Raw genomic sequence first — 22,648 nt, 5'->3', positions numbered from 1 at the left:
TAGAATCATTTCTCCATTTAAAAGAGCTTTTTCACCTGATTGCCACAGTCAACTGAGAAAATGAACGGAGAGTAACGGCTAAGATACTAACCAGACCATCAAACTATAAATGTTTCTTTGAAGCCGTGATGTATAGCGGTTTAGTTTTCAGTGGTTTTTTTAATGCATGTTTTTCTTTCCAAGGCAGTATACTTGACATCACACGAGAACATAGCGTCATTTCTAAATAACGTAACAGCGATAAGTGTCTCTCCGTTCTGTTTGCCTTGATTATTTGCCCGTATTAGGCCAATTTGTCCTCAAATTCAGGAGAATCCCAACATCCTTTGGAGCTAACTTATAAATTCCAAGTTCATTTAAAGCTGCCACAGCTGTGGGTTGATTTGAAGGAAAGCTGATTCCAGTTCTGGTTTCCGGACCCGACTGTAGCACATCCCTCAACAGCAGGGCAGAACCGATGTTTAAGTTCAGCACAATGCAGGCCTCCTTGATGCTAGACAAGAAAATAAATAAATACATCCAAGTTCTAAATCTGGGTACGTTTCAAAGAGTAACTCAACCACAGATCCCTCATCCAAGATAATTTTAAGTTTCTTTCTCCGAGAGCAGCTTTTAGTGCCAAGTGACAAAAATCTTGCGTGATTCTGAGAACTTTCAAACAATATAAGGAACGGTTGCTGGAATTGGGCACGTCTAGTCTAATGAAGAGAAGGACGAAGGGGGACATGATAGCAGCCTTCCAGTATCTCAGGGGCTGCCCCAAAGAAGAGGGAGTCAAGCTATTCTCCAAAGCGCCTGAAGGCAGGAGAAGAAGCAACGGGTGGAAACTAAGCAAGGAGAGAAGCAATCTGGAACTAAGGAGAAACTTCCTGACAGTGAGAACAATTAACCAGTGGAACCACCTGCCTCCAGAAGCGGTGAATGCTCCAACACTGGAGGTTTTTAAGAAGAGACTGGACAGTCTTCGTCCTTATACTAGGGGTCCTCAAACTCAGCCTCTTTAAGATTTGTGGACTTCAACTCCCAGAATTCCCCAGCCAGCCATGGGTGTGATCACCTCAATGTTGCTCGTGAGGAGGAACGCCTGTGGGGGCCGGACAGGGTTGGGGGAGATCCAGGGTGTGTCTGGCAGGTGGGGCAATGGGCAGGAGGCTCGTCCTGCGGGGCGAGGCGAGGCAGGTTGGGGGTGTCATTGTCACAGAGCAAGGCGAGGCAGGGGCGGTTGCTACCTGACACCATTGGCCCCTGCACACAGACGCCAGCGAGCGCATGGGTGCTGGGATGCATCCAGCCATGTGGGACTTCGGCGAGTTAATGGGCGGCTGGTTGAAGAAGGACGGTTTGCCATCTCCGGGATATGGCGCGCGTGCCCACAGAGGGGGCTCCGAGTGCCGCCTCTGGCACACGTGCCATAGGTCCGCCACTACTGCCAGAGGCAACTTAGAAATAAATAAGCATTGTGCGCCATACTCACTGTTTGAAATAATTCTCCGGCCGTTTGCAGTAATGGGAGAATAAAGGGAAAAGATTCCGAGTCATATCGAACTGGAGTTGGGCCGCTCCCCCTTCGTTGAAATGATTGGCCAGGATGACCTACAAGAGATGGTATGCGGATCAAAGGCCGGCCGCGTTTAAAAACCAGGACCGCTAAAGTCTCGGCTAAAGTCCCCGCCAGAGGCGGGCGACGCTACTTACCTCCTGGTAGATGAACAAGTCAACTTGCTCGGCGAGCATTTGCCAGAAGGTTTTGAACAAGGAGTAGCAGAGCTGCTGCTCCAACTGAAGGAGCCGGTCTCGCAAAGCCAGGAGCAAAGGGCAGGCAGTGCTGGACAAGGACATCACCGCTTGTTCGGCCTGGGAGGGCAAGGAGAGCCACCTACGCAAGAGACACGAAACCTGGCTGAAGTCAAGCCCGTAGCTCGGCTCGTTCCCCCGTCAATGAAAAAATGTCAGGCGCGAAGAATCGGGTCCACACGTGAAGCTGATTGAGGGTCTGTGCCGATAACACAAGAAATCTAGCCGGTCAGCACTAAATTGGCGCTGGGTAAACAGAATTCGAGAAGGGCTGGACTAAGACGTTTGTGGGAACGTAACGATTCCAGGCTGAATGTCTGCAAGGAAACAGCCAAGCACAGAGAGCACCAAGGATCCCACAGCCCCCCTCCATCATTCCACAAACCCTACTCCCTTCTAACACTGATGATGTTACCTAGTAGGGTAATGAAACGTCTGCAAGAGAACCACCCAGCGGAGAGCACCAAGGACCCCCACAGTCCTCCTCCTCCTCCATCACTCCCTTCCAGCACTGATGATGTTACCTAGTTGAGTCATGAGATGTCTGCAAGGAAACCACCCAGCTCAGAGAGCACCAAGGACCCCCACAGTCGTCCTCCTCCTCCTCCTCAGACAGCACCAAGGACCCTCATTTCAACCCTGAGCTACGGATATTCTCCTCTCAAGTTTTTACCTTTCCCTTTTGTAGATCTTGGCCACGTCTCTCACTTCCTTGGAGACATGGTCGACTTGCCGGCTGAGCATGTCGTGCTTCAACCGTTCAAGGAGGTTGATCATGTCATCGAACACCGAGCTTTCCAGAGAAGCCAGCTGCCCCAACTGGAGCATGCTCAGCCCGTCGCTTCCGGCGCACATTTCCAGGGCAGCCTGCTGCAGCTGTAAAAAAAACTGCGCAGACAAAACAGCATCGGGTGAAACCTCCCGGGTCTCTGGAGATTCTCAGTTGTCCAAGTCGTGGTTTGTCCCAAAGGTGCTTTTTTTTTTTTTTTTCAGGAGGCAACTGAATTTCCTTGTGTTTTTTTTTGAAGTTGTTTCGCTTCCCATCCCAGACGCTTCTCCCGTTCAGACTGGATGGTGGGGAATGGAAGGATCTGGACGACTGAGAATCTTCCAGAGACATTTAGCTGTGCCTCTGGGGATGAACAGCCTCTGAACGGTGCGGGGATAGGAATGGATTTTCGGAAAACATTGCAGACCGCAGGAACCGTTTGCGCTTCAGTTGGAGAGGCAGACCACACAGACTCATCCCCAGCAGCCTGCGCCCGTCTTCAACCGGGAAGGGACCCAGGGCAGAAAAATATCCTGCAGCCAAGAAGGCTTCACCCCCATCTGCACCACTCAGCTGACCCTGAGGACACAGGTAAGCCTCCAAGTGGCTTCACCGACGCTCTAAAAGGATGCAAACGACCAGCTGTCTGCAAGGAGGATAAATCCTTCCCTTCCCCACCATCCAGTCCGAGCTGAAGAAGCCTCTTGGATGAGAAGCGAAACCTCTTCAAAGAAAAACAAGAAAATTGAGTTATCACCACTAGTTTTGTTTTTTTTTTTTAAGGATCTTAACTTTGGGGTAAAGCATATGCTTTGGATTCAGGAGCTTAGTAAAAGGAGCTAACGCAGTGGTTCTCCACCTGTGGGTCGGGACCCCATTGGGGGTCGAACGACCATTTCACGGGGGTCACCAAACAACGCACTCCGCCATTTTTCCCCCCCTTTTCCTTAGCTGTGCTACTCCCTTTTATTCTATTGGCTTTTGAAAGCCAATAGAATAGACTCTCTTGAATAGAGTCTAATTCTATTGTCTTTCCAAAGCCAATAGGAATTGTCCAGGCTGTCTCTGCCCTGCTGAGCCGCCAAAAGCCCCAGTCTGCAAACGGTGCTGCACCAGTTGAGTAGTCCTCGACTTACGACCGGTTGAGTAGTCCTCGACTTATGACCGGTTGGGGGGGGGGTCGTGGCATTAAAAAGGTTGAGAGCCGCTGAGCTAATGGCAGGACACGAAAAATTTCGAGAGACTCTCTTAACGTTAAGGGGAGAGAAAAGCCCTTTGCAGCTGAGGTCCTCCCGTCTTTACTAGCCACATGCCAACAGTAGGTGGTGCTACAGCCATTCCGCAATCTAAATCGGGGGTGTCAAACCCGCCACGTCACGTGACGGGTGACAGCGTATCATGACTTTCCCCCCCCCCCCTTGACGGAGCTGGGGTGGGCACGGCTTCCGTGTGATGCATCCGGTCCGTTTGACACCCCTGATCTAAATCAATGTTTCTCAACCTTGGCGATTTTAAGATGCGTGGGCCTCAACTCCCAGAATTCCCCAGCCGGCATCCCCCCCCATGCCGGCTGGGGAATTTTATGTCCACAAGTCATAAAAGGGCGAAGTTTGAAGACCCCTGTCTTAAATCTAACAAACAAAATGGAGGCTGGCTGAGGAATTCTGGGAGTTCAAGTCCACAAGTCATAAAAGGGTCAAGTTTGAAGACCCCTGTCTTAAATCTAACAAACAAAATGGAGGCCGGCTGAGGAATTCTGGGAGTTCAAGTCCACAAGTCATAAAAGGGCCACGTTTGAAGACGCCTGTCTTAAATCTAACAAACAAAATGGAGGCCGGCTGAGAAATTCTGGGAGTTCAAGTCCACAAGTCATAAAAGGGCCACATTTGAAGACCCCTGCCTTAGTCCTCCTCCTCCTCTTCTCCTTCTCCTCCATTCCACAAACCCCCCTCCCTTCTAGCGCTGATGAGGTTACCTAGTTGGGTCATGAGACGCCTGCAAGGCAACCACCAAGATCAGAGGACACCACGCGCCTCAGCCCCCAGCGACAGAGAGTTCTGTTCTATCAGAACGTAGCTTCGCCCGAAAGCCTTTCGACCACCCACAAACGGCTCCCGCCACCACACTGTGACTTACGACGTTGTCGGCCCAGTCGGCTAGCACCGTCGCTATGTAGTTGACGGCGTTCAGGATCGCACAGTAGCGGAAGGCGAGAGGCGTTCTGGTTTCTTCCTTCATGACCTGAGTGAGCCGTATCCTAAAGTCGTCCACCAGCTCTTTCTGCAATTCGAGGAAGCGCAGTTTCCGAGCCGCTGTGGGAAGATGCTTGTACCTGTCTGGGTGGAAATCGCCAAGCGCTGGCGTTATTTTCAGGTTGTGAAAATCCCAAGTTCACCTCCAGGCTGGAAGGAAAGATCCATCTTCAGGTTCTTCCCCAAGTTCTCCTTCCTCGGTTCTTTTTACCTCACAGGCAGGGCCCACGAAAAACAGCTCTTGGTGTTCCAGAAAGATCTGCGTGGCCGGGCTGCTGCCCTGGACTTTCTTGAGATGGGACAACAGAATGCAGGCGGTCCTCGGCTTACGACCACCCCGGGGCCCAACATTTTTGTCGCTAAGCGAGACAGCGGTTCAGTGAGCTTTGGCCCCTTTTTTATGCCCCTTTCTCATCACGGTTTTAAGGGAACCGTTGCTGTTGTGACGTCGGTAACCCAGTTGTTAAGTGACTCTGCCCCCCCACCCATTGACTTGGCCCGCCAGAAGGTCGCAAAAAGGGATCACATGCAACGGTCCTCAATACGCGCCAGTTGCCAAGCGTGTGAATTTTGATCGTGTGACCGTGGGGATGCTACAAAGGTTGTAACTCTGAAAAATAGTTCTGTCACTTTTTTTTCCAGTGCCGTTGTAACTTTGAAGGGTCACATTCTATCCTACCCTACCCTACCCTATCCTATCCTATTCTATCTTACCCTATCCTATCCTATGCTAAATATTTTCCTCCTGTCCTATCCTATCCTATCTTATATATTTTCCTCCTATCCTATCCTATCCTATCCTATCCTGTCCTATCCTAAATATTTTCCTCCTATCCTATCCTATCCTATCCTGTCCTATCCTAAATGTTTTCCTCCTATCTTATCCTATCCTATCCTGTCCTGTCCTATCCTGTCCTATCCTAAATATTTTCCTCCTATCCTATCCTATCCTGTCCTGTCCTATCCTAAATGTTTTCCTCCTATCCTATCCTATCCTAAATATTTTCCTCCTATCCTATCCTGTCCTGTCCTATCCTACCTATCCTGTCCTATCCTAAATATTTTCCTCCTATCCTATCCTATCCTATCCTATCCTGTCCTATCCTAAATATTCTCCTCCTATCCTATCCTATCCTATCCTATCCTATCCTATCCTATCCTATCCTAAATATTTTCCTTTATTGGTTCCTCTTGAAATCTATTTCTACTTGACTACTAACGGCAGTTTATTTTCCCGTAAAAGATACGTTACCATTCCTGAACGAATAAACAACGGAAGCAAAATGCCGAAAGCCCGTTATAATTACCAGTGATCACCAGGAGGAGAGTCATAAAAGTCTCTGCGCAGTCTGGGACCTTCATTTCATCTACATCAGTGATGTCCTTGTACTGGGATTCCCAAGCAGCTTCCGATGACAGCATGGAATCCATTTTCTGAAGAGCAACTGTGAGGAAGACACAATAAACGAAGCTAAAGCTCATTCACAAGTGCAGCTACGGAGAAAAGGGTCAGTCGGAAAAACGAAGCCCCAGCTTTTTTTCTTTTTTTCAAATCTCAAGTGCAGACATTACGGTGCGTTAATTTTATACATGACGGATAGTCCTCGGCTTACGAGCACAATTGAGGCCCAAAGGTTTGTTGCTAAGTGAAAGATTTCAGTGAATTTCGCCCCGTTTTACGACCTTTCGTGCCACGGTGATTACTGTGCAGTTGTTACGACAATAAGACAGTTGTTTAAGTGAACCTGGCTTCCCCCTTGAAGTTGCTTGTCGGAAGATCGCAAAAGGGGGAATCACGTGACCTTGGGACACTGCCCCCGTCATAAATACGAGTCAGTTGCCAAGCGTCTGAATTTTGAACGTGGGGGATGCCGCAACTGTCCTACACGGGAAAAACGATGGTTTTGAGTCACTTTTTTTCCCAGTGCTGTTGTAACTTTGAACGGTCACTAAATGAACTGTCGTAAGTCGAGGACTACCTGTATTTAATCCCGCCACCTGTTTACATTCAGGGTAGCTATTGCCCGGGGGGAGAAAAAAAGGGGATTGTTTAATCCAAGGAAATGATTCCATAGCACAGGGGTCCCCAACCCCCGGACTGTGGACCGGTACCGAGCCACGGCACGCCAGCAACCGGTCCACACAAACAAGCAAAGACCTATCCGCGGGATGCAGGCAGCACACAAAACCACGCCCTCTCTGGTCCGCGGAAAAATCTCTCTCCACAGAACCAGTGGTCCCCGGTGCCCCGGTGGGAACCTCTGCCGTAGCATCTTACATTTTCTCTCTACCGTCAACCATCTCTGAAAGTAGGTTTCTTCTGATAAAATGTGCATGCAGCTGGGGAGAGTGCTGAGGTAGCCACGAAGACCGTGCAGCTCCCTTTCAAACAGGAGGATCTCGTCCACCAGGTGGCAGAAGAGGTTGTCGTCGTACAACATGCAAGGGATGTCGGCATCCAGCTTCTCCAGGATGAGCATGACCAAAGCCCGGGAAAACTCCAGCTTAAGAAACAAAAGAGATAAAAATTAAAACCAACAGATAAAAGGACCGTGTGGCTCTTGTCGGAGGCAGTCCTCGACTCACAACGGTTCATTTTTAGGGACCGTCGAAAGTCACAACGGCACTGGAAAAAAAAGGGATTGGCGCTCACGACCGCTGCAGCGTCCCGACGGTCATGTGATCAAAACTTCAGACCAAAATCTTCAAAAAACAAAAAAAAAAACCAACCTGTATGTCAAGGTAATGATTTAGAAGCTAACCAGCTTATATAATGTGAGATGAATGATGCAATGTTAGGAATGACTCAGCGGGTGTATGTATCCCTTTAAGAGTCTGAGTATAAAAGGGAAGGCTTTTTGCTGGAGTCTTTCTCTCTCGTCCGTTTCCCGTGGTAACTGTATCGGAGTTTGCTGAATCACCCCGTGCGTGTATCTTCTTTCTAGTGTATATTTGTAGATAGTATAATATAAACCACCATTTAATACAGTCCACTGTTCACTGTATTTACTCCAGGGTTACCTCAGTGCAATAAGACTGTGCGTGCTCTGACACCGAAGAATAGAGCAAACTAGGGACAAGAGCGAAAATAAAGTACGGCGGTCCTTGCCTTACAACAGGTCACTTACTGACTGTTCAAAGTTACAATAGCACTGCAAAAAAGTGACTGATGATCGTTTTTCATGCTTGCGATCGCTGCGCCATCCCCAGGGTCACGTGATCAAAATTCAAATGCTTTGGCAACCGGTTCATATTTATGACGGTCACAGCATCCCGGGGTCATGGGATTGCGACCTTGTGACAAGTGAAGTCAATGGGGGAATCCAGATTCACTTAACAACTATGGTACTACCTGAACAACTGCAGTGATTCGCTTAACAACTGTGGCAAGTAAAGTCGTAAAACGGGGCAAAACTCACTTAATAACCATCTGGCTTAGCAAAATATAAATTCTGGGCTCAATTGTGGTGGTAAGTCAAGGACTGCCTGTGGGACAATGGCTGCCAATCCACACGAAAAGGAGAGAGGTTTACCCTTGCGTTCACGGAAGTGCCTGCTTTGTCCAGGATGGGCTGAACTTTGTCTTCGAGAAACGACACGTGGTTCCCAATCCACATCAATACTTGGGTAAGATACCACTCGGGCTTGGGAAGGAAGACAAAATCAGAGAAAAACCTGTGCGCTGCTCCGTCAAAGGGACAACTGTATCAGCAACATCATGCCCCTACCTCAGAGTTGTCCGACCTTAGCAGCTTTAAGACCTGTGGATTTCAACTCCCAGAATTCCCCGGCCAGCATGATATAGGCCAGGGGTAGCAACCTTGGCTCTTTTATGACTCGTGGACTTCAACTCCCAGAATTCCTGAGCCAGCATGGGGGAATTATGGCCCCTTCATGACTTGTGGACTTCAACTCCCAGCATTCCTCAGCCAGCCATGCTGAGGGGACAGGGAGAGGTTTCCAAGCTGAGCCAGGCTGGCTTAGGAATTCTGGGAGTTGGTCCACGAGTCATAAAAGAGCCAAGGTGGCCTACCCCTGGTCTAGGAGGCTCACCGCTTAGAACAGGAGGACTTAGGACAGGGGTAGGCAACCTTGGCTCTTTTATGACTCATGGACTTCAACTCCCAGAATTCCTGAGCTAGCCACGCTGAGGGGAAAGGGAGAGGTTTCCAAGCTGAGCCAGGCTGGCTCAGGAATTCTGGGAGTTGAGGTCCACCAGCCATAGAAGAGCCAAGATTCCCCACCCCTGCCCTATATCAGGGGTCCTCAACCTTGGCAACTTTTAAGACTCGTGTACTTCAACTGCCAGAATTCCTCAGCCAGCCACGCTGAGGGGAAAGGGAGAGCTTTCCAAGCTGAGCCATGCTGGCTCAGGAATTCTGGGAGTTGAAGTCCACCAGTCATAAAAGAGTCAAGGTTGCCTACCCGATATAGGCCATTGGGGAGCCCGACCTTAGCAGTCTTAAGTCCTGTGGACTTCAACTCCCAGAATTCCACAGCCAGCCGTGGGTAACCTCCACTCTGCACATTCTCGGCTGGCCCAGAGAACCATCAGGGAACAAGTGAGATCTACTGGCCCCACTGAAGCAAGTTCACTTCTTGCTGAATATTAGGGAGAGACAAGTAGTCCTCAACTTACAGCAGTTCACTGACAGTTTGAAGTCACGACGACACTGGAAAAAGCGACACGGCCGTTTTTCCACCCTTACAGCTGTGGTCGCATCGTCACGGTCCCGTGATCAAAATTCAGATATATGACGGCTGCAGCATTGTGCAATCCCCGTTTGCGACCTCGTAACCAGCAAAGTCAACGTTGTTAGTAACTTAACGTTGTTACTAACTTAACAACAGCAGTGGTTCACTTAACAACTGGGGCAAAACTCACTTAACAACTGACTCACGTAGTGGCAGACATTTTAGGCTCAGTTGTGGCCGTACGTTGAGGGCTGTCTGTAATGACTGCATATTTTCCAATTCAGTTCTGTAAACTTGGGTGACTTTTCAGAGAACAGCTGAAGATTGGGGTTTGTTCCACTTACCCTCCTGGGCTGCAATCTTTACGAAGTAAGGTTTTAAAAACAGAACCTCTAAGAAAGACATGTCAAGCACAAGGCCCGGGGGCCGGATGCGGCCCACGAAGTGGTTTCATGTGGCCTGCAAAGCCATCCTGGAAACAGTGAGGGAACGGCCCCCGCTGCCTTGGCCCTGGCCCAGGCCGGCCGGGAGCCATTGTACAATTTTGGGGTGGCCATCTATGCTGAAACACATTCAGTCTTAGCTCCACAAGGCCGTCTGGAAGCAGCGAGGAACCAGCCCCTGCCGCGTCGGCCCCGTCCCCTGGGTGCATGCTGGGGAGGTGTCCCCCTTGGTGAGGAATGAAGAAATGGACCATGCCTTGGCACTTGCCCTGATCCCACCCTTCTGCCAGAGACCCCCAGATCTGTCCCACTCCTGCCCAGGCCCCCACAGGCACCCTTGATGCAAACAATGTAGAGCTGGCCATGCCCACCCAGTAGGCCACACCCACTCCATCCACGCCCACCCAGTAGGCCACTCCCACCCGCCCCTCCCCAGGGCAATCGCAATGCTGATGCGGCCCTCCATGAAATTGAGTTTGACACCCCTGCTCTAAGAGCAGGATCTGCCGATCAAGGCTATTCTACCTTGCTCAAGACGTTGGTTTGCCGATTCCCCGTGAAATGGTATTTGAATCTTTTCTGAAGGGGAGCCAGCATGATCTGCATTGGTAGTATAATAGGTGGAGTTGATGGAAGGAGATATTTTTCTGGCAGCTGCTTCGGTTTGGTTAATAGTTCGTCTCTGAGATTTTTTTTTATGCGTTAAGGTACAATGTGGTGAGAATACACGCCAGGGCTTACAGAGGTAGGATGGAATCCAAGAGTCCACCAAACAAGCATTTTTTCATTTCGCTGAAAAAAACAAAACCCTCTTCCCTAATCCCCCATTTCAATAAAACAAAAATTAAATATTATTTTTATTTGCCTGTGAACAAAAAGCCCGCTCAATCCTTAAATTATTGCCTTTGTTGATAGGATGGGAGATGGGAGATCACCAACGTAGGAGCGCCGGAGGTTTATAAGCTGTTCAGAAGAAAGATCTGTTTCATCGTTCGAATAAAATGAAAGGTGTTTCTTTTAATCAATACAGTCCCTTATAACGACTTGAATTAATAATCTAAGGACAGAAGGAAAAACCTTGGATTCCCCTGACATGAAGGAGATGGACAATCCTCGGTGAGCCATAAGACTATCTAGGTCAGAGGTTCTCAACCTTTTTAATGCCATGACCCCCAACTGGTCGTACGTCGAGGACTAAACCAGTCGTATGTCAAGGATTAAACCGGTCGTAAGTCAAGGACTAAACCGGTCGTAAGTTGAGGGCTACCCAACCGGTCGTAAGTCGAGGACTTTCCCTGCCCGGGAGCGCCGTGCATGCGTGGTGCCGCCCCCTGCGCCGGCCGAGGCGTAGCTGGCAAGCGGCAGAGGCGGAGCAGGCCGACCACTGGCTGGGCCACCAGCTGGCCCAGCCCAAGGGAGGTAAGGCACCCACCGGAAAAGGGAAAAAAAAATGGCGGACAGCCTTGCTTGGCGACCCCCGTGAAATGGTCGATCGACCCCAAATGGGGTCCCGACCCACAGGTGGAGAACTACTGATCTAGGTGGTCAGATATATTTCTTTGTCCAGGTGCACATGTTTCTACCTCTCTATATCTGCGTTATGTGTGTATCTCTGCACAAATGACAGAAGGGAAGAGACAGAATGCGTGTCAACATGCAAACATTAACGGGGGTTGCCCCACAATGCTTGGGCTCTTTCTATGAGGATATTCATAGAATATTATTTGCCGCCACCTAAGGTAGAACAACATCTTAACATCTGGGTTTTGGCTGAGACTGGGGACATCCACGACCCTACATTCCATAAAGAATTATACAATAATTCTGCATTTAAGCCAAGGCTAGCCGGATACTTAAAAAAAAAACTTAAAGAGGATACGATGCCTGCAGTTTGAGGAGTTGAGAAAACAGGGTCTCAAAGTTACTGTATATTTCTGCGGCGTTCGGGGAGGAGGGAGCCAGGCCCAAAACTTGGGATTGTGCTGGTCCAATAAATGGCCAATGCAGCTGTGTCAGCGTCTCTTCGAAATCACTGCCAAAAAAAAGACGAGCACGTCGTTATTGCTGTGACTGGGCGATCCAAAGAAAGCCTAAGACAACTGATGGACGTTTTCCTACCTGGACAATTTGTCTTTCAGGATCTTGTGCCAGAATTGAATAGTAGATCTTATAAAAGTCAAGAGATGTGAGCAGGAAGAGTCTTGGAGCTTGATATCTAACTCAGCCATGGACGCCAAGGCCGTAGCAGCCTCGGGCACGTTGTTGGTCATTAGATATTGCTGGATGTTGTCACTAGCAAAACAAAGAGGGGGGGGGGAAAACACAGTGGACAAATGAGCAGAGATGATACCGTGTGTGGTATTGCCGGAAGCTAAAATCATCAAATGAAACCAAAATAGAAATTAGTGTTTGTAGCTTGGGGTTGAACTGTGGTGTCTGATATTCTCTGAGCTTACTTGCAGACATTTCATGACCCAACTAGATAACATCATCAGTGTTAGCAATGGAACATCTGCAAGAAAACCACCAAGCCCACAGAGCGCCAAAGACCCCCTGTGCAAGAAAATAAATTAGCCAACTAAGTCCATATGGAAATCAAAAAAATGATCACAAAGCTACCTTTACAACTGTGTTAGGAGCCTGAAGGCAAAGAAAGATTATGGCTATAAACTACGTAAATAAATCAAAGAAAGTCAAGCATGTATTCACATACTCATATAGCATTTTTGCGCCACGGGGTGCAAAAATGGGCCTCGGGGTGCGAAAACGGGGCGTTGTGGTATCACGGGGTGCAAAAACAGGCCACCGCCCGCTGCAAGGCGCAAAAATGGCCACCGCCGCACCACGGGAGCAGAAACAAGGGGCTGCGCCACGCAAGAACAGGGTAGGGCTAGTATCATGCAGACGCTAGTCCCGCCCTGTTTGCAGCACACCCATGCTCGCGGCCCTGGGCGCACACGCATGCACGTAAAATGCTTACCCCTCCCTTTTCCTCCGGTCCGCCAACCGACGAAGATTGGTGGCCTCTGCTCTAAGCCTTCTGTTATACCAGCGGTTCTCAACCTGTGGATCGGGATCCCATTTGGGGTCGAACGACCATTTCACGGGGGTCGCCAAACAACGCAGTCCGCCATTTTTTCCCCCCTTTTCCTTAGCTGTGCTACTCCCTTTTATTCTATTGGCTTCTGAAAGCCAATAGAATAGACTCTCTTGAATAGAGTCTAATTCTATTGGCTTTCAAAAGCCAATAGGAATTGTCCAAGCTGTCTCTGCCCTGCTGAGCCCGCCAACAGTCCCATTCTGCAAACGGTGCTGCACCAGTTGAGTAGTCCTCGACTTACGACCGGTTGGGGGGGGGTCGCGGCATTAAAAAGGTTGAGAACCACTGTGTTATACTGAAACGATGCGAAACGATTTGAAACCTTCTTTACCTTAATTCTTCTACTTGTGAAATCTGTTTTAAGTAAGCCAGGTGTCTCTCGACTTCTTTTATTTGGCTTATCAAGGCAGCAAACTCCTCCATCCAAGGGCTGGAGGTCAACAGGTGGCTGTTCACCGCATCGTTCAAAATCCTCTCTTTCTCCAGAAGCTCGTGGAAAGATTTCTTCGAATCTTCGGCGTTCTGCAAGGCCTTTTGGATCCGTTTGGGAACTTCCGATGAAACGGTGAGAACCTGTCGTCGTCGGGAGAGCAGCAGGCGGTTATACGGACCACCTTCGACTTAACGACAACGCCCGAGCCCAAAACTTTTGTTACCGAGACCATTTAAGCGAGTGCGGCCTCATTTTATGACCTTTCGCGCGACGGTTGTTAAATGAATCCCTGCAGTGGTTAAGTTTGGTAACATGGTTGTTAAGCTGTTAACCTGGTTTGACTTTGCTTGTCAGAAGGTCGCAAAAGGGGATTACATGACCCCGGGGGGGACCCTGTGACCGTCATAAATATGAGTCAGTTGCCAAGGGACTGAATTTTGATCACGCGACCCTGTGGATGGCTGCAACGGTTGTGAGTGTGAAAAACGGTCGTAAGTCACTTTTTTCAGTGCCGTTGTAACTTTGAACGGTCGCTAAACGAACTGTTGTAAGCCGAGGACTATCGGTACTTCCTGGATCGTGTCCATTAAGCAACCAAAAACATTAAAACGGCAATAGAAAGCTACTCTTAAGAGAGAAAAAAAAACTTGTTTAAAATGGTCTGAATAAAAACAAGTTAAGAATTGGTTCAATACGTGACCTGACAATCAACGCCAATGTTATTTATCACATCCAAGGCGATGGATGTAATATTGTTGCATGTGCCAGATATATCCTATATACCAGGGGTCTTCCAACTTGGCAACTTTAAGACTTTGTGGACTTCAACTCCCAGAATTTCTCAGCCAGCCCTGGCTATATACAGACCAGCGGTAGGCAACCTTGACTCTTTTATGACTCGTGGACTTCAACTCCCAGAATTCCTGAGCCAGCATGGGGGAACTATGGCCCCCTTCATGACTTCTGGACTTCAACTCCCAGGATTCCTGAGCCAGCCACGCTGAGGGGAAAGGGAGAAGTTTCCAAGCTGAGCCATGCTGGCTCAGGAATTCTGGGAGTTGAAGTCCACAAGTCATGAAGGGGCCATAGTTCCCCCCATGCTGGCTCAGGAATTCTGGGAGTTGAAGTTCATGAGTCATAAAGCAGTCTAAGCCTAATCCAGGGGTAGGCAACCTTGGCTCTTTTATGACTGGTAGACTTCAACTCCCAGGATTCCTGAGCCAGCCACGCTGAGGGGAAAGGGAGAGGTTTCCAAGCTGAGCCATGCTGGCTCAGGAATTCTGGGAGTTGAAGTCCACAAGTCATGAAGGGGCCATAGTTCCCCCCATGCTGGCTCAGGAATTCTGGGAGTTGAAGTCCACGAGTCATAAAAGGGCCAAGGTTGCCTACCCCTGATACAGACCAATGTGATGTTACTTTAAAAACAGCCTTCCCGCTTTTAAACAGTTAAAATCCATAAACGTGGGCCCCGTGCCTTGGATTCCCTGGACAGATAGCCCTCGAATTAGAACTGCTATTTTGCCCCATTTTACGACCTTTCTTGCTACAGTTATTATGCAAATCCTCGCTTAATGATTCCCCAGACTTTGTCAGAAGCCGGCTGGGAAGGTTACATGTAGTGATCACGTGACCACAGGGCAGTGCCAACGGTCACAAAATAAATGCCAGTTGGCAAGCGGCTGGATTTTGATCAAGTGACCGTGGGGGGGCTGCAACGGTCATAAGTACGAGCAACTGGTCATAAGTCACCTTTTTTTCCCAGTGCCGTTGTAAATTCAGCCGCTCAAAAAATGGTTGTAAATCAAGGACCATGTCCGTGAAATATTATTTGTAATATGTGAACAAATGCCAAGCCTTGGAGGCAGCTGCCCATGGCTTCATTTAGAGTTCCAAATAGTTGCAAACCTAAAGAGGGGGCTATTTTTCTTAAAGTATTTAAACAAACCTTCCCTCCCAGAATGGCACTCACCTGTTCTTCTAACTTCATCTGGTTTTTTGACAACTGCTCAATCAGCTCGCCAAGCTTGCTTAGTGAGTCGTAATCCGTCCCAACGTTCCTTTCCACAAATTCAGACACGTAGAACGGGATGTCACAGGTCCCCGGGTCTTTAGGAATCCTTTTGTTCCCATGAGTCACGTTTTCCGCTTCGGCGCAGCCTGCGGGGCTAATTTAACAAATGGATTATTAAGTTCCTAGCCCAAGCAGTTGTAACGTTTGGTTTTTTTTTTCCGCAAACACCGAATACATTTGTAAAAGGCGTTATTAAGAGCTCGGTAAAAGTATTAACACCCCCCACAAGACAAATGTGAACTGGATCAAATCAAATTAAGAGGAGACTGGACAGCCATTTGTCTGAAATGGTGTGGGGTTTCCTGCCTGAGCAGGGGGTTGGACTAGATGACCTCCAAGGTCCCCTCCAACTTTATTATTATTATTAAATATGGCAATGCATGACAAGCAATCTCCCTACATACTAAAGGATTGGGTTTTTTTTGTTTGTTTAATGGGAAGTTATCATCCTCACAGTAAACGATTCCAGAATATCTTCTCTATTGAAAACACACTGTGCTTGGAATACTGACTACGGAATAAGAGTTGGAAGAGATTTTGGAGGTCTTCTAGTCCAACCCCCTCAAGCAGGAAACCCTATAATCATTCAGGACAAAGGGCTGTCCAGTCTCTTCTTAAAAACCTCCAGCGATGGAGCAGCCATCTGGAGGCAAGTCGTCCCACGTTAAACTGTTCTCACTGTTAGGAAATTCCTGCTTTGTTCCAGATTGCTTCTCTCCTTGGTTAGTTTCCATCCGTTGCTTCTTGTCCTGCCTTCTGGCGCTTTTCAGGTTAGATCCACACCCTCCTCTGTCCCATTTCAAAAACTGCCTATTTCAATGGGAGAAACAGGCTCGGTTCCTAGTAAAGGAAGCATAGTGCCCTCCCACAAAGTAGAGTTAAAACCAAGTTAAAAACAAGAGGAATTTTCACTGAGCAACTGATGGGACCGGGTTTAAACCCATTCGGCTGATGAAAAGGCGCTGATGAAACTTGGTGTCTAAAACAGAGTATTTGCTTAGCACTGCCAGGGTGGAAGAAATATCTAGCTGTAGATATTGGCTTATTAGCTTTTACACAGGAGTGCATTCGTGGCATTTTCCAAGTTATTGATTTGTTGCATTGTTAGAATTCCTCTTCCATCAGGATACTACCAGTAACTATGCTAGTATTCTTTAACTCACCAGCACGTGTCAATTTCTGCAGGATGTTCTGCTCCTTCCTCCTCCTCCTTCTCCTCCTCCTCTTCTCTGCTGAGTTCCTGCTAAGAAAGGAACATATATTGGTCAGTTTGGATTGCACAAGAAGGCTGAGCGCCAAAGAACAGAGGCCTTTGAACTCTGGTGCTGGAGAAGACTCCTGCGTGTCCCCTGGACTGCAAGGCGATCCAACCGGTCAGTCCTAGAGGAGATCAACCCCGACTGCTCTTTAGAAGGCCAGATCCTGAAGTTGAAACTCAAGGACTTTGTCCACCTAATGAGAAGGAAGGACTCCCTGGAGAAGAGCCTCATGCTGGGAAAGATGGAGGGCAAGAGAAGAAGGGGACGACAGAGAAGGAGGTGGCTGGATGGAGTCCCTGAAGCAGGAGGCGTGAGCTTCAATGGACTCCAGAAGATGGTGGAGGACAGGAAGGTCTGGAGGAACATTGTCCATGGGGTCGCGATGGATCAGACATGACTTCACAACTAACAACAACAAGCTTTCAAGAACAACTAGCTTTTTTCTTCTTCACCCAAACCTCCAGATGTGTTTGATTGCCTCCCAGAATTACAAACGGAATAGCTAATATTTGGGAATTGGGAGCATGGTGGTTGAGGTGGTTAGGACACTGGGCTGACGATCGGCAGGGTCGTCTTTGAGACCTGGGCTGAGCTTCCGCCACAGTCCAGCTCCTGCCAATCCAGAAGTTCGAAAATGGGCGACTGTGAGTAGACAGCAACATACAACTCTGACAGGCAGCTCAACAGGGACACAAAAGGAGTCCCTAACTGGGCATCCCAGGGGAAACGATGACGTCAGCGTCTGATCCTCTCACCACGGAAATGTTTCGGTAGGAACAAGTCAATTGCACGACTGTGAGAGGGACCTCGGAGTCCTAGTGGACAATCCCTTAAATAGGAGCCAGCCGTGTGCTGCAGTTGCCAAAAAAGCCAACACAGTGCTGGGGTGCATTAACAGAGGGATAGAATCAAGATCACGTGAAGTATTAATACCACTGTACAAGGCCTTGGTAAGGCCACACCTGGAATACGGCATCATCTGGTTTTGGTCACCGCGATGTAAAAAAGATGTTGAGACTCTAGAAAGAGTACAGAGAAGAGCAACAAAGATAATTAGGGGACTGGAGGCTAAAACAGATAAGGAACGGTTGCTAGAATTGGGAATGTCTAGTTTAATGAAGAGAAGGACGAGGGGGGACAGGATAGCTGTGTTCCAGTATCTCAGGGGCTGCCCCAAAGAAGAGGGAGTCAAACTGTTCTCCAAAGCACCTGAAGGCAGGACAAGAAGCAACGGATGGAAACTAATCAAGGAGAGAAGCAACCTAGAACTAAGGAGAAACTTCCTGACAGTGAGAACAATTAACCAGTGGAACAACCTGCCTCCAGAAGCGATGAATGCTCCAACACTGGAGGTTTTAAAGAAGAGACTGGACAGCCATTTGTCCGAAACGGTATAGGGTTTCCTGCCTGAGCAGGGGGTTAGACTAGATGACCTCTAAGGTCCTTCCAACTTTTTACTACTACTACTACTGAAAACCCATACTGTCACTTTTTTTCAGAGCCCTATAACCTTGAACAGTCACTGAACAAATGTTTGCAAGCCAAGGACCTGCATTTTGGTCTTCAGTTAAACAAAGAACTGCTGTAACTGGGGGGGGGGGGAAATTGTCGATCTTTTTTTTTTTAAATCTATGCCCATTACGTTTTTCAGCTTTCTTTTACTTATCATGTCAAAGTAAAGCAACCAGCTTTTAAACCATTCCACCATAAAGTGGTATGCTTTCCTATAAAAACAAGGTTAAAAGTATAAGAATACATTCAATAATACAGTGAAGACTGAATTCTATGAGATAAGTGGAAATTGGCCCTTCATAAAGTGAAGCAAAGCAGATGAAAATGATGAGTGTAAACATAAAAAGAGGACCTTTCCACTCTTTGGCATCCTACTGTTTCCGTCCAACGTTTAAAAGATCCAATCGCTGTAAATACGTGAATATTCTCTATCTTAGCACCCTGAATCCAACCTGCACTATTTATTTTTTTTAATTCTCCAGCATCTCTGACTTATTTATCGGAGGTCTCTTGAAACACCTGTCATTCAAGGTAATCAATGCGTGGCAGACTTTAAAAACAAGATGTCCCGAATACCAATATCGCAAAAGCACAACGCGAAATTCAACTCTCAGAAGTCTCAGCGTATGGAATTAATTTAAGTGGAGTTTTCCCGTTGCTTTCTAACAGCTAGCACAGAGGGAAAACTAGAAGGAACAAAAATAAATAAATGAATAAATCACTTGCCTCAATAGACACCAATGACGCAGCACTTGTAATCTCCGATTGCGCCATTTCCAATTTAGCAACTGGTTTTAGGTTTTGGATGAATTAAAAACAAAAAAAAGCTTAGCAATATTACCGCAGTATCGAATATTAAATGTCACGCACAAAAAGACGGTTTTGGATGTAATCAGAAAGCCGATGCAAGATTTAAAGCAAGTCTGGAAGCAAATGTCTGTGTTTATATCTCTGTTTATTCAGTCTGTTAGGAGTGTAGTGCTGGCTTCACTCAGTAAAGATGAGCGTGGAATGGATAGGATTAACCAAAGCGAAGGAATATAACCATCAGAACATACAGTGGCTCCTTGGAATTATTGCCTGGCTCCTGCCGTTGCTTTCCCAATGTTTTAATTTGTGTTGTGTGTCTTGTCCAAAATAGCCACGAAGGAGAACTGCTAGCCACATAACAACTGAAATCTCTGATCCAAATGTTCTTGTTTCTTTTATCCTCTCATGCATTCTCATTTTCCTCTGGGCATTCCAACAGTCCATAATTCTTCCGCTTATCTTAAAGAGTCATGTTCCTTAACAAGCCTTTGCTTTCATCTAGGGGGGGAAAAAAAACACACCCCATAATTGTCCATAAATATTAAGACATCAGTGTTCTCTCTCAGATGTTATTTATTGCCAAACGGTTTTATTTAGGCAAAAATAAGGGAACCCATTATAACGTATGACAATAACCATGCGGGATTATTATTTTTGGCTGCAATTATACACCCTCCAGGCAGTGTTCAACTCCATGAATGACAAACGCAAGCACAATCTGGGATAAATTAGAAGGACTATACCAATGGGATGCTGAGACAGCTGAATCTCAAGAACAGGAAATGCTGCAATTATGTGTTAATGTATGCTTACGGTAGAAATACTGAAATCCACACCGTTATCTCTTAACACATTTAGAATATTTTGCAGGCAATTTATTAAGCTAAAAATGCAAGATCTAGGCTCCTGCTGGCGGCCGCTAAAAGTTCTAGAGCAGCTTTATTCAACCTAGCTTTTTCAAACAGAAAACCTAAACTTGGGTGTAAGTGAAACACATCAAATTGGCAATAGCCTCCATGATCTCTGCAGGAACACAGTCTGCCATTTAAATTAAAAACAGCCTGTTTTGAAAAAAAGCAGCTCCTTTGGTCTGCCCTGCTGAATTAAAGCTTCTTCTTTACGTTTGGCAGATTGACTCCGATTAACCACCCAGGATGGGTTTCTTACAGCCCAAGACCAGAAATAAGGGTGATTTCATAATCTTTAGAGGACATATATTTTAATGTATAGTTTTATTACAAATGAAGCTAAGTTTAATTATATTATAGCTTTATATTAGATAAGGGTTAGGCAAATTAAACAAGCTATTATTGTAATTTCTTTGTTACCTTCTGGGAGCAGGCAGTATCGGAAGCAGAATGACTAAATTCTATAATAGCTTTATAACTTGTAGTATCAACCTTGTTAACTCCTAAAACTCTTTTTTCTGCTATGTATTCTAAATGGACATATTATATGTATGTATGTATGTATATATGTGTGTGTGTGTGTGTGTGTGTATAGGTATGAATAAATGTGTGTGTGTGTGTGTGTGTGTGTGTATGTATATATATATATATATATAGTAGAGAGCATATGTATATGTAGGTGTGTGTGTGTGTATCTGAAATTTTTGGATTGCTAACAAAGAATTAAGGGGGACTGCGATAGCTGTTTCAAGCTGATTAGCTCTCATCAGCCAGCCATACCCTTCTGAGTTTTGAAACTGAGCTGCTTGCATGTTAGGCAGCTGTGTTGACCCTACACACACACACATACATATTATACATATATATGCATACATATATATAGTACATACATACCTACACACACATACATACATACATATTATATATGTAATATGTGTGTGTAGAGAACATATGTATACGTATATGTACGTGTGTGTGTGTATATATATATATATATACATACACACACATATATGTACATATGTATACACATATATATATATATATACATACACATACACACACACACACACACACACACACACACACACACATATATATATACGCCTACACAAACACACACACACAATGAGCGGGCATCAGAATTTCATTTTTTTAATGTGTGCCAGTGTGTCCAGAGAAAAAAGTGACAATAAAGGTTATCTTATCTTAATAGGGGTGTTCAGAATATACCACATTTGACTTTATTTTTTTTACTTGCAATACATAATTGCACCCATTTCTCCCTGTCCATCCTGATTATAACTGTTGTCTTTTATTCCCCATTTTATAATTTCAGGTCGCAGGCCACCGTCTGAATGCGTCATTAAATACAAAATAACGGTCAGGCCTGGCAATCCCACGAAGGAGCCCTTAAGGAGAGGGCTGAGCGCCCTTGGAAGCGAACTGCTGGGTGGAGGCATCCAGACGTCCACAGACCTCGCCTAAGGCCCTCTTCCCGGGGAGAAGGGAACGGGAAACAAGGGAAGGGTCGTGTGAACGCAAACCCGAACGCGGCCACTCACCTCCTCCCCTGCGTGTCGCCGTAAGCCACGCCCCCTCCCTCTTCTCCGTCGGACGCGTCGGCACTCAAGCGGTAACGTCGCTCTCCTGACGTCACGAGACGACCCGGCGCAGGCTTTTGACGAAACCCTTCGCTTCGGGGCGGCCGAAGCCAGGGTGGAGCGCCCAGCTTCCGGTTTGTGGCCGGATGTGCTTCCTCGCGAAGCTTTCCTTGGAGAGTCGGGAGTTGTAGTGTGGTGGGGAAGGATGGAGACTTTTAGAGAGCTGGGTCTAAACCAGGGGTAGGCAACCTTGGCTCTTTTATGACTCAAGGACTTCAACTCCCAGAATTCCTGAGCCAGCCATGCTGAGGGGAAAGGGAGAGGTTTCCATGCTGAGCCATGCTGGCTCAGGAATTCTGGGAGTCAGAAAGCGGCCTAGGCCTAGGCCAGGCAACCTTGGCCCTTTTATGACTCATGGACTACAACTCCCAGAATTCCTGAGCCAGCCTGGCTCAGCTTGGAAACCTCTCCCTTTCCCCTCAGCGTGGCTGGCTCAGGAATTCTGGGAGTTGAAGTCCACTTTGAGTCATAAAAGAGCCAAGGTTGCCTACCTCTGGTCTAAACCAATAATTTTTTTTTTTTTTTTTTAACCAAACTTGGCCACTTTCAGTGTGTGGATTTTAATGCTCAGAATTCCTGAGCCTGCTGGAGGATTCTGGGAGTTGAAGTCCACCTCTCTGAAAGTGGCCAAGTTCGAAAAGCGCGGGTTTAAATTGTGCTAAATCTAAGGATGCCCGTGTGCCACGACAGGAGAAGGGCAGGGCAGCTGGCACCAGCCAAAATGACCTCCCTCGCCTACAGGACACCTGGACTCATGCCCAGCTAATGGTTCTCACCAGTCTTAACCTTTCAGTACTGAAATAGATTTTTTCCCTCTGATTACATTCCCACAGAATCATGATGGGTGAATTTTATGGGGCTCTCCTACCTACCTACTTACCCATCCATCCATCCATCCAGTCATCTGATCTATGACTCTATCTAATATGTGGATCTTC

The 22,648-nt window shown here is 47.1% G+C and overlaps 1 protein-coding gene across 2 annotated transcripts; it reads right to left on the bottom strand.

Annotated features, from left to right (window-relative positions):
- Positions 1–135: 135 nt before the first annotated feature.
- RINT1 (RAD50 interactor 1) lies at positions 136–21,704 on the bottom strand. 2 transcript variants are annotated; one of them, XM_039354453.1, is made up of 16 exons: positions 21,612–21,704; positions 19,055–19,636; positions 16,721–16,800; positions 15,456–15,651; positions 13,385–13,626; positions 12,072–12,245; positions 11,833–11,985; positions 10,479–10,635; positions 8,349–8,459; positions 7,094–7,319; positions 6,123–6,260; positions 4,700–4,899; positions 2,468–2,682; positions 1,696–1,876; positions 1,475–1,593; positions 136–493 (listed from the first exon to the last, which is right to left on the bottom strand). In XM_039354453.1, exons 2-16 carry the CDS (start codon positions 19,100–19,102, stop codon positions 271–273), a joined length of 2,463 nt encoding a protein of 820 aa, XP_039210387.1. In that variant the 5' UTR covers positions 19,103–19,636; positions 21,612–21,704; the 3' UTR covers positions 136–270. The 2 variants fall into 2 exon arrangements, with proteins under 2 accessions (XP_039210387.1, XP_039210388.1); XM_039354454.1 differs by having other exon boundaries at positions 16,721–16,797.
- Between the last annotated feature and the right edge of the window lie 944 nt (positions 21,705–22,648).

Source organism: Crotalus tigris, unplaced genomic scaffold (assembly GCF_016545835.1).
Source record: "Crotalus tigris isolate CLP2741 ecotype Arizona unplaced genomic scaffold, ASM1654583v1 scf7180000018553.2237530, whole genome shotgun sequence".
Lineage (NCBI taxonomy): Eukaryota > Metazoa > Chordata > Lepidosauria > Squamata > Viperidae > Crotalus > Crotalus tigris.
Note: the sequence above shows the minus strand (reverse complement) of the source record. Positions and strands in the feature narration are given on the sequence as shown.